The sequence below is a fragment of the Thalassophryne amazonica genome, chromosome 6 (genome assembly GCF_902500255.1).
Source record: "Thalassophryne amazonica chromosome 6, fThaAma1.1, whole genome shotgun sequence".
In the NCBI taxonomy this organism is placed as follows: Eukaryota; Metazoa; Chordata; class Actinopteri; order Batrachoidiformes; family Batrachoididae; genus Thalassophryne; species Thalassophryne amazonica.
Window position 1 is genome coordinate 116,063,147 of NC_047108.1, and position 12,329 is coordinate 116,075,475.

Here is a 12,329-nt window from a genome sequence, read left to right on the forward strand (position 1 = left end):
GATGCACTGAGTGTTTCTTTCTCTTTTTGCTCTGTATGCACCACTCTGCATTTAATCATTAGTGATTGATCTCTGCTCCCCTCCACAGCATGTCTTTTTCCTGGTTCTCTCCCTCAGCCCCAACCAGTCCCAGCAGAAGACTGCCCCTGCCTGAGCCTGGTTCTGCTGGAGGTTTCTTCCTGTTAAAAGGGAGTTTTTCCTTCCCACTGTCGCCAAGTGCTTGCTCACAGGGGGTCGTTTTGACCATTGGGGTTTTTATGTAATTTTTATGTAATTATAATTATTGTATGGCCTTGCCTTACAATATAAAGCGCCTTGGGGCAACTGTTTGTTGTGATGTGATTTAAATAAAATTGATTGATTGATTGATTGATTGACAGTGGAGGTCACATCCTCCGTGTGGACTGTAAAGCAGAGGTCTCAAACTGATTCCAGAAAGAGCCAAGAGGGTGCAGGTTTTCTTGACAACCACCCACTGATTAACTGATTCCACCTGCTCAAAGTAATGTTAATCAGTGAAATCAGCTGGTGCAGAGGGTGATTGTAAAGAAACCTTGCATCCTCTTGTCTCTTTCTGGAATCAGTTTGAGACCTGTGTTGTCAAAGGGTCCAGTTATGGGACTTGACTCCTGGAACATGTAACGATACCTCTCTGGAGGGGAAGGAGCCTGAGCTTCTGCTAGAGCAGGGGTGGGCAATGAGGGCAGAGATACTGCAGGTTTTCCTTGCAGCCAGTCACCTCAGCAGGTGGGTTTCTGATGAGCTTCTCCCCTGATCATAAACACCTGGTCGTCAATGAAATCATCTGCTGAGGTGATTGGTAGCAAGGAAAACCTGCACTGTCTCGGCCCTTCATGGCACATGACTGCCCACCCCTGTGCTAGAGGCTGAGCGATACTAACTAGAAATAGTTGGGCTTATCTCCACGCACAGCACAGGATCCGGAACCAAACTCCTGGAGAGGGGCTGGACTCTCTCCTCCGGAGTTGTCCAGGGTGAGAGGTGCCAGGTGGGTGTGAGGATACTCACAAGTCTCCAACTGAGTGTTGTTATTTTGGAGTATTCCTCGGTGAACACGAGGGCTGCCTCAGTGCGACTTCGTGTTGCAAAGAGGAATCTGATTATTGTTTGTCCAGATGGACCAAACAGCAATTCAGAGTATCCAGCCTTCTTGGAGACTCTCAGTGGGATCCTGGAAAAGGTTCCTGTTGGAGACTACTTAGTTCTACTGGGGGACTTTAGTGCTCACGTGTGCAACAATGGAGAAACTTGCAGAGGAGTGATTGTGAGGGATGGCCCCCCCATCTGAATTCAAGTGGTGTTTTGTTACTGGACTTCTGTGCTGGTCACGGATTGTCCATAACAAACACCTTGTTTGAGCACAAGGGTGTTCATAAGTATACATGGTACCAGAACATCTGAGCTCAAAGGTTGATCGGTTTTGTAATGTGATGTGACCTGAGACCGTGTGTCTTGGACACTCGGGTAAAGAGAGGGGTGGAGCTGTCAACTGATCATTACCTGGTGATGAGTAGGCTCACATGGTGGGGTAAGCCACTGAGCTGATCTGGAAGGTCTAAACATGCTGTGAGGGTTTTCTGGTAACATTTGGTGGAAGAGCCTGTCTGGACGGCCTTTAATGCACACCTCCAAAGAAACTTCTCCCACATCTCGAGGGAGGTCAGGGACATGGAAGTAGAGTGCTCCATGTTCAAGGCCTCCACTGCTGAGGCACCTGCTTTGAGCTGTGGTCAGAAGGTTGTCGGTGCTTGTTGTAGTGGCAACCCAAGAACATGCTGGTGGACACTGGTGGTAAGGGATGCCGTCAGGCTGAAGGAGGCCTTTGGTGACTAGTTGGTACAGGCATCTCCGGAATCAGCGGACAGGTACTGGCAGGCCAGAAGGACTGCAGCCTCAGTGGTGGCTGAAGCAAAAACTCAGGCATGGAAGGAGTTTGGAGAGGCCATGGGAAATGACTTCTGATCAGTCTCAAAGCGGTTCTGACACACTCTCAGGTGTCTCAGGAAGAGGAGCCATTTCTTAGCCCAGGCTGTGTTCAGCAAGATGGGAGAAGTGTTAAACTGGACTTAGGATATCATCAGGCAGTAGAAAGAACATTTTGAGGATCTCAAGTCAACTAACATGCCCTCTGTTGAGGAGGCAGGGATGGAAGACTTGGGCAAATCTGGTGTCTTCACCATTGCAGAAGTCACTGAAGTAGTCAAAAACCTGGGACGAGATTTGTCCTGAGTTGCTGAAGTCTGGATGTTGCGCTGTCGTGGCTGACATGCTTATACAATGTTGCATGGAAGTTGGGCACCGTACCTCTGTGTTAGCAACCTGGGGTGGTGGCCCCTATCTTGAAAAAAGGGGGGCGGACAGTGTGTTCCAATTATAGAGGAATCAGACTACTGAGCCACCCTAGGAAAGTCTATGCCGGGGTACTAGAGAGGAGACTTAGACCGTTAGTCGAACCTCAGATGCAGGAGGAGCCAAGTTGGTTTTGCCCTGGTCGTGGATCACTGGACTTGCTCTTTGCCCTCGAAAGGATATTAGAGAGGTCTTTGAAGTATGACCAGCCAGTCTACATGTGTTTTGTAGAATTGGAATAGGTGCATGACCGGGTCCTTCTGGGTATCCTGTGGGGGGGGCACTGCGGCAGTATGGAGTACTGGATTTGCTGCAACGTGCGAGCCTGTGTGTAAATTACTAAAGCAGGAGCTATGTCTGCATTCTCTGCATTGCATCAGACCTGGTCCCAATGGGTGTTGGATTCCACCAGGGCTGTCTCCTGTTACAAATCCTGTTTGTGATGTTCATGGATGGGATTTCAGGGTGCAGTCAGGGACTGGAGTGTGTCCAGTTTGGTGACCTCAGAGTTCCATCTCTGCTTTTTGCGGATGATGTGGTTCTGTTGGCTTCATCACATGGTGACCTCCGATACAAATTGAGCAGGTGTGAGGCCGAGTGTAAACCAACCGGGATGAAAATCAACACCTCCAAATCTGAGACCATGGTCCTCTGTCAAAAAAGGGGGGATTATTCCTGGGAGAGTCACTACCCCAAGTGGAGGAGTTTAAGTATCTCGGGGTCTTCATCACGAAAGAGGATTGGAATGTGAGATTGACAGACGGATTGGGGCGGCATCTTAAGTTTTACGGAATCTGTACCGGACCGTCGCAGTGTCGGGGAGCTCGCAATTTACACTCCTTCCTATCCTCACCTGTGGTCACGTGCTTTGGGTAAAGAATATGAAATAATAATGAAAGAATAAGGTCATGAAACCCAACAGTGGAAATAAGATTCCTCTGTCAGGTATCTGGGCTCACACTACTGGACAGGGTGAGAAGCTCAACTATCCAGGAGAGGCTCGGAATAGAGCCGCTGCTTCTTTGCATCAAAAGGGGCCAGCTGAGGTGGTTCAGACACCTGATTCTCCCTGGTTGTTTCCCTAAGGAGGTCTTCCAGGCACAACAAAATGGGAGGATGCCCTGGAAAGACCCAGGACATGCTGATGGGATTATATTTCCCAACTGTCTTGGGAACACCTCAGGATCCCCGGGAAGAGTTACAGGGCTTTACTGTGGATAGGGAAGTGTGGGGTGAGCTGCTTTGTCTGGTTTCACCATGACCCAGACCTGGATAAGCAGCAGAAAATGAATGATTGTTGTTATTAGCTAACCAAAAGTTGATTGTGTCAGATGAGGGAAACAAAACCTATTCATGGCCGTGGCATCCCAGGATCAGTTAAAGGCTGAGTAGTAGTCACGCAAAATTGTTAGTACATAATCTGGATCCTCTGAATACAAGACCCACGTTTGACAATTCATTTATGAGAAATCTGTTTTCTTTCATTTTATTTTCTTTTAAAGAAAACTTAGTTCAGGAAGTTAAATCACTGGAGTGAACGAGGTAGCCATCAAGTATTCAAGTTGGGAGAACGTGTTGGTGTCGCACTTCAGTCCAGCCACAATACGATGAAACCCACCTTGGGTCCTGGATGGCAACCACTCAGATAGTTAACCAGTAGATCCCCAGCTCTTGAAAGGAGTCATCCAGTTGGTGTCAGACCCAATGAGGACACCGGCCTAGGAGTTAAAAATCCACTGTATGCTCAAAACAGTAACAAAATAATATATATTTTAGCAATTACTCCATCTTTACTCTGTTAATAACTCTCTGACAGTGTTACTACATGGATCCCAGAATTATTTCTCATTTACAAATATCCAAATTTGGAAATCCTCCCACAACCACTTTATTATTATTATTATTATTATTATTATCATCATAGATTAAAATAAAACATGTTACAATCTGTACCCTGGTTTCCCACCGTCATTGAGCTCACTGTTTATTCCTTCTTCTGTTGCCTGACAGCCGCACTGTTCCAATCTACAGACACACCGGTTTCGGTCTCTCACACTCAGTGAGATTTGTTGCAGAGGCAGAACTCAGATAAAGGATGAACCCATTAAATGTTGGTGCACAGCTGGATCAAAGGTTGGGTCCTGCTTTATACGTTTGAACTTGGCTGCTATGCCTTTGAGTTTTGATCCCTGATCCTGATTAGAGAATCAAAGTTCAGCAATCTGGATCAAAAGTCATGTTTGAAATTCAGTCATCAGACTCAAAGGTCTGGAACATGTAAGAGCATTGATCAGGATGCAAGTTCAGAGATCAGGAGCAAATGTCAGCAATCGGGATCAAAGCCCAGCAAGCAGGATTTAATATCAGCAATTCCTATCAGAGATGAGTGATCAGGATGCAAGTTCATAAATCAAGAACATGATCAAAAATCAGCATCAACAATGAGTGATCAAATCCAAGTTCAGAGATAAATAACGTCAGCAATCAAGATCAAAGGTCAGCAAACAGGTTTAAATATCAGCAATTAGGAACAGAGATGAGTGATCAGGATGCAAATTCATGAATCGGGAACAAATGTCAGGGATCAGGATCAAAGGTCAGTAATCAGGGACAAATGTCAGCATTCTGGATCGTGTGATCAGGAGCAAGGTTCAGGATGAAAGATGAGGAATATGATCAATTATAAGTGACAAAGATACAAGTTAAGAGATCAGAAACAAAAGTCAGGCTCAAAGGTCAGTGATCACGGTGCAACTTGAGTAGTCAGGAGAAAAATGTAAGCATATCAGGATCAAAGATGCTCAATCATGAACAAGACTCGGGATCACAGGTGCACAACCAGGATCAAAGGTGAGTGTCCAGAATCCCATGACTGTCTTCACAGTTGGCGATCCACATCTAGTGGATAACAGTGCTCAGACAGGTGGTCCACCAGAGGGCATAAAGCAGGCTACAGATGTGCACTTTCTCCCCCAAAATCTGACATTTCCCATCTTATTCTCCTGTTGTTGTACGTGATCACCTTCTTGTATGTTTTACTTGTTCTTCAAAATTTCATCAAGTCAGTGTTGATAACGAGAAGAAACTTTAAGCAGAACTGGACTCTGGAGGTGTCTGGCACATCCGGTGATGTTTTTGAGTGTCGCAGAGAGAGACGAGGATTAAATAACAGCAGGGTGACACTGAAGGACTGTCAGTGGCTCGTAGGGTTATTTCCTTGAAGCAGTTGAGCAGTCTAATATGGATGTTTCTCCGGCATTGTAAAATTATCTGTCTGATACTAACTCACAACATCTGGATAAAACAAAAAAAGGAGAATCACATTCACCAACTCTACTGATAATTCCCCGTGTCCAGGCAGGGTATGGTGGCTACTCCGAGCCAGGATGCGGGTCTGTGCTTATAATCTGCAGCAGGTTGTGGATGGGCTCTGTCAGGTCGTGATGTGGTATCATCTGGATGGCCTCCAGGGCCGCTTTGACAAATCCCAGTGCCTGGAACACAAACGGAAACAGAGTAGCTGCAGCTGTTCGACTACAGGCTGAGTAAAGCCAGTTTATAAGAAACAGTGCAAACAGAAAAAAAAGAAATGTTTCACTTGAAATTCTAAGATGTTTGTCATCATACCAAGACTCTTAAAGTGGCACAAACTGACCAGTTAATATCTAAACTCCAGGATAATCCTAAAGTCCTCTTTAGCACCCTGAATGGTATCGATGTGCCCCCCAATCAAACATGCCTTCACTTAAACATGAAGAATGGTAAAAGCACTTTTCCATCCATTGGAGATGCTCAAGGTGCTTTACAATGATGCCTCACATGCACAAACACGCACTGCAAACTAAATTCTGGTAAGACCGGCATCATGCAAGGTTTGATACACATTGTACCAAATGTGGAGGAAATCCAGATCCACTCCAGAGGAACGCGTGTAAGTAGGAAGGAACCCATGTCTGATACTGTCCATGTAAAAGCCGCTTCCCTGGCCGGGGGGGGAGTACAACAAGTGGAGTGTTTATGACTTTTTAATTTTCAATTTCAGTTTATTTTCATTTATATAGCGCCAAATCACAACAGAGTTGCCTGAGAGCACTTCACACAGGTAAGGTCTAACCTTACCAACCCCCAGAGCAACAGTGGTAAGGAAAAACTCCCTCTGAGGAAGAAACCTGAAGCAGACCAGACTTAAAGGGGTGACCCTCTGCTTGGGCCATGCTACAAACATAAATTACAGAACAATTCACGGACGAATATACAAGAAATTGGCGCACAGGACAGGAGGATCGCTAACACGAATACAACTCCCATCTCTGGATGGAGCTGCACCTTAAACAGAGAGAAAAAACCAGAATCAGGCATCAGAAGGACAAAAAAATACTGTATAATTTGCCAGCATTAAGCAACAAGAAAAACAGAAATACTAAGGTGATCGCCGGCCACTAGCCCTGAACTTCAATAAAAGACCCAGAATTTAGGTAAAGTTGAGGCCGCGGCCCGCTCCAATTACTAATAAATGAATTAAAAGTAAAAAGCATAAAACAAAACTGTATCAGTATGCTAGCCATATGAAAGGGAAAATAAGTGCGTCTTAAGTCTGGACTTGAAAGTCTCCACAGAATCTGACTGTTTTATTGATGCAGGGAGATCGTTCCACAGAACAAGGGCACGATAAGAGAAAGCTCTGTGACCCGCAGACTTCATATTCACCTTAGGAACACAAAGTAGTCCTGCACCCTGAGAACGTAAAGCCCGGGCCGGTACGTAAGGTTTAATTAGGTCAGCTAGGTAGGGAGGTGCCAGTCCATGAATAATTTTATAGGTTAGTAGCAGAATCTTAAAATCTGATCTCACTGGGACAGGAAGCCAGTGAAGGGATGCCAAAATGGGTGTAATGTGGTCGAACTTTCTGCTTCGTGTCAAAAGTCTGGCTGCAGCATTCTGAACCAATTGGAGAGCCCTAATGCTAGACTGCGGTAAACCAGAAAATAGAACATTGCAGTAGTCCAATCTAGAAGAGATAAATGCATGGATCAGGGTCTCAGCATCAGCCACAAACAGGATGGTACGAATCTTCACTAAATTTCGCAGGTGGAAGAAAGCAGTCCTAGTAATATTTCTAATGTGGAGGCCAAAGGACAACGAAGGATCAAAAATTACCCCAAGGTTCCTCACTTTGTCAGTGTGATGTATGACACATGAGCCGAGGCTGAGCATTAACTGGTCAAATTGATGCCGATGTCTCACTGGACCAAGAACCATCATTTCAGTCTTATCAGAGTTTAAAAGTAGCAAGTTTCTAGACATCCAACTTCTCACTGCTGCAAGGCAATCTTCTAAGGATTTTATGTGAACGAGATTACCAGCAGTTATCAGCATGTTTTTTTTTTTTGTTTTTTTTAGCACTGTTGTCGTGCGTTACCTGTGCTGCTCCACAGCCTGTCCAGTGGATTTTTATTTTATTTTTTACCACTGTTGTCGTGCGTTACCTGTGCTGCTCCACAGCCTGTCCAGTGGATTTTGATTTTATTTTATTTTTTTGGGCGCTGTTGTCGTGCGTTACCTGTGCTGCTCCACAGCCTGTCCAGTGGATTTTTATTTAGCGCTGTTGTCGTGCGTTACCTGTGCTGCTCCACAGCCTGTCTAGTGGATTTTTATTTTGTTTTAGCACTGTTGTCGTGCGTTGCCTGTGCTGCTCCACAGCCTGTCCAGTGGATTTTATTTTATTTTATTTTATTTTTTAGCACTGTTGTTGTGCGTTACCTGTGCTGCTCCACAGCCTGTCCAGTGGATTTTTATTTTTATTTTATTTTATTTTTAGCACTGTTGTTGTGCGTTACCTGTGCTGCTCCACAGCCTGTCTAGTGGATTTTTATTTTATTTTAGCACTGTTGTCGTGCGTTACCTGTGCTGCTCCACAGCCTGTCTAGTGGATTTTTATTTTGTTTTAGCACTGTTGTCGTGCGTTGCCTGTGCTGCTCCACAGCCTGTCCAGTGGATTTTGATTTTGATTTTATTTTTTTTGGCACTGTTGTCGTGTGTTACCTGTGCTGCTCCACAGCCTGTCTAGTGGATTTTTATTTTATTTTTTACCACTGTTGTCGTGTGTTACCTGTGCTGCTCCGCAGCCTGTCCAGTGGATTTTTATTTTATTATTTTATTTATTTATTTATTTATTTATTTATTTATTTTTTTTTTTTTTTTTTTTTTAGCACTGTTGTCGTGCGTTACCTGTGCTGCTCCACAGCCTGTCCAGTGGATTTTTATTTTATTTATTAGCACTGTTGTCGTGCGTTACCTGTGCTGCTCCACAGCCTGTCCAGTGGATTTTTATTTTATTTTTTACCACTGTTGTCGTGCGTTACCTGTGCTGCTCCACAGCCTGTCCAGTGGATTTTGATTTTGATTTTATTTTTTTGGGCGCTGTTGTCGTGCGTTACCTGTGCTGCTCCACAGCCTGTCCAGTGGATTTTTATTTAGCGCTGTTGTCGTGCGTTACCTGTGCTGCTCCACAGCCTGTCTAGTGGATTTTTATTTTGTTTTAGCACTGTTGTCGTGCGTTGCCTGTGCTGCTCCACAGCCTGTCCAGTGGATTTTTATTTTTATTTTATTTTATTTTTAGCACTGTTGTTGTGCGTTACCTGTGCTGCTCCACAGCCTGTCCAGTGGATTTTTATTTTGTTTTAGCACTGTTGTTGTGCGTTACCTGTGCTGCTCCACAGCCTGTCTAGTGGATTTTTGTTTTGTTTTAGCACTGTTGTCGTGCGTTACCTGTGCTGCTCCACAGCCTGTCTAGTGGATTTTTATTTTGTTTTAGCACTGTTGTTGTGCGTTACCTGTGCTGCTCCACAGCCTGTCTAGTGGATTTTTATTTTTATTTTATTTTATTTTTTAGCACTGTTGTTGTGCGTTACCTGTGCTGCTCCACAGCCTGTCTAGTGGATTTTTATTTTATTTTAGCACTGTTGTCGTGCGTTACCTGTGCTGCTCCACAGCCTGTCTAGTGGATTTTTATTTTGTTTTAGCACTGTTGTCGTGCGTTGCCTGTGCTGCTCCACAGCCTGTCCAGTGGATTTTTATTTTTATTTTATTTTATTTTTTAGCACTGTTGTTGTGCGTTACCTGTGCTGCTCCACAGCCTGTCCAGTGGATTTTTATTTTATTTTAGCACTGTTGTCGTGCGTTACCTGTGCTGCTCCACAGCCTGTCTAGTGTCGGATTCCCTGTTTGGGAATCCGCTAGCTTAGCGTAGCTACTAGCTCTTAGCCGTTTTAGCATGGCGGCTTCTCCTGTCTCTCCCGTACTTTTCTGCTCTGGGTGTGAAATGTTTAGTTATTCCTCGGCCTCTTTTAGCAGTAACGGTACATGTAATAAGTGCAGCTTATTCGTAGCTTTGGAGGCCAGGCTGGGCGAATTGGAGGCTCGGCTCCGCACCGTGGAAAATTCTACAGCTAGCCAGGCCCCTGTAGTCGGTGCGGACCAAGGTAGCTTAGCCGCCGTTAGTTCCCCCCTGGCAGACCCCGTGCAGTCGGGAAGGCAGGCTGACTGGGTGACTGTGAGGAGGAAGCGTAGCCCTAAACAGAAGCCCCGTGTACACCGTCAACCCGTTCACATCTCTAACCGTTTTTCCCCACTCGACGATACACTCGCCGAGGATCAAACTCTGGTTATTGGCGACTCTGTTTTGAGAAATGTGAAGTTAGCGACACCAGCAACCATTGTCAATTGTCTTCCGGGGGCCAGAGCAGGCGACATCGAAGGACATTTGAAATTGCTGGCTAAGGCTAAGCGTAAATTTGGTAAGATTGTAATTCACGTCGGCAGTAATGACACTCGGTTACGCCAATCGGAGGTCACTAAAATTAACATTGAATCGGTGTGTAACTTTGCAAAAACAATGTCGGACTCTGTTGTTTTCTCTGGGCCCCTCCCCAATCAGACCGGGAGTGACATGTTTAGCCGCATGTTCTCCTTGAATTGCTGGCTGTCTGAGTGGTGTCCAAAAATGAGGTGGGCTTCATTGATAATTGGCAAAGCTTCTGGGGAAAACCTGGTCTTGTTAGGAGAGACGGCATCCATCCCACTTTAGAGGGAGCAGCTCTCATTTCTAGAAATCTGGCCAATTTTTTGGGATCCTCCAAACTGTGACTGTCTAGCGTTGGGACCAGGAGGCAGAGCTGTGGTCTTATACACCTCTCTGCAGCTTCTCTCCCCCTGCCATCCCCCTATTACCCCATCCCCGTAGAGACGGTGCCTGCTCCCAGACCACCAATAACTAGCAAAAATCTATTTAAGCATAAAAATTCAAAAAGAAAAAATAATATAGCACCTTCAATTGCACCACAGACTAAAACAGTTAAATGTGGTCTATTAAACATTAGGTCTCTTTCTTCTAAGTCCCTGTTGGTAAATGATATAATAATTGATCAACGTATTGATTTATTCTGCCTAACAGAAACTTGGTTACAGCAGGATGAATATGTTAGTTTAAATGAGTCAACACCCCCGAGTCACACTAACTGTCAGAATGCTCGTAGCACGGGCCGGGGCGGAGGATTAGCAGCAATCTTCCATTCCAGCTTATTAATTAATCAAAAACCTAGACAGAGCTTTAATTCATTTGAAAGCTTGTCTCTTAGTCTTGTCCATCCAAATTGGAAGTCCCAAAAACCAGTTTTATTTGTTATTATCTATCGTCCACCTGGTCGTTACTGTGAGTTTCTCTGTGAATTTTCAGACCTTTTGTCTGACTTAGTGCTTAGCTCAGATAAGATAATTATAGTGGGCGATTTTAACATCCACACAGATGCTGAAAATGACAGCCTCAACACTGCATTTAATCTATTATTAGACTCTATCGGCTTTGCTCAAAAAGTAAATGAGTCCACCCACCACTTTAATCATATTTTAGATCTTGTTCTGACTTATGGTATGGAAATAGAAGACTTAACAGTATTCCCTGAAAACTCCCTTTTGTCTGATCATTTTTAATAACATTTACATTTACCCTGATGGACTACCCTGCAGTGGGGAATAAGTTTCATTACACTAGAAGTCTTTCAGAAAGCGCTGTAACTAGGTTTAAGGATATGATTCCTTCTTTATGTTCTCTAATGTCATATACCAACACAGAGCAGAGTAGCTACCTAAACTCTGTAAGGGAGTTAGAGTATCTTGTCAATAGTTTTACATCCTCATTGAAGACAACTTTGGATGCTGTAGCTCCTCTGAAAAAGAGAGCTTTAAATCAGAAGTGTCTGACTCCGTGGTATAACTCACAAACTCGTAGCTTAAAGCAGATAACCCGTAAGTTGGAGAGGAAATGGCGTCTCACTAATTTAGAAGATCTTCACTTAGCCTGGAAAAAGAGTTTGTTGCTCTATAAGAAAGCCCTTCGTGAAGCTAGGACATCTTTCTACTCATCACTAATTGAAGAAAATAAGAACAACCCCAGGTTTCTTTTCAGCACTGTAGCCAGGCTGACAAAGAGTCAGAGCTCTATTGAGCTGAGTATTCCATTAACTTTAACTAGTAATGACTTCATGACTTTCTTTGCTAACAAAATTTTGACTATTAGAGAAAAAATTACTCATAACCATCCCAAAGATGTATCGTTATCTTTGGCTGCTTTCAGTGATGCCGGTATTTGGTTAGACTCTTTCTCTCCGATTGTTCTGTCTGAGTTATTTTCATTAGTTACTTCATCCAAACCATCAACATGCTTATTAGACCCCATTCCTGCCAGGCTGCTCAAGGAAGTCCTACCATTATTTAATGCTTCAATCTTAAATATGATCAATCTATCTTTGTTAGTTGGTTATGTACCACAGGCCTTTAAGGTGGCAGTAATTAAACCATTACTTAAAAAGCCATCACTTGACCCAGCTATCTTAGCTAATTATAGGCCAATCTCCAACCTTCCTTTTCTCTCAAAGATTCTTGAGAGGGTAGTTGTAAAACAG

At 44.2% G+C, this 12,329-nt stretch overlaps 2 protein-coding genes across 2 annotated transcripts in view; one reads left to right on the top strand and one right to left on the bottom strand.

Moving 5' to 3' along the window:
* The window catches only part of rimkla (ribosomal modification protein rimK-like family member A), a 50,329-nt gene extending 44,769 nt beyond the window's left edge, over window positions 1–5,560 (top strand). The window contains exon 6 of the mRNA XM_034173203.1: window positions 5,437–5,560. Within this exon, the coding sequence (XP_034029094.1) occupies window positions 5,437–5,461 (25 nt within the window). The 3' untranslated portion in view covers window positions 5,462–5,560. The remainder of the gene's footprint in view (window positions 1–5,436) is intronic.
* Window positions 5,561–5,709: 149 nt separating this feature from the next.
* The window catches only part of zmynd12 (zinc finger, MYND-type containing 12), a 31,383-nt gene continuing 24,763 nt past the window's right edge, over window positions 5,710–12,329 (bottom strand). Inside the window, exon 8 of the mRNA XM_034173206.1 lies at window positions 5,710–5,864. Within this exon, the coding sequence (XP_034029097.1) occupies window positions 5,742–5,864 (123 nt within the window). The 3' untranslated portion in view covers window positions 5,710–5,741. The remainder of the gene's footprint in view (window positions 5,865–12,329) is intronic.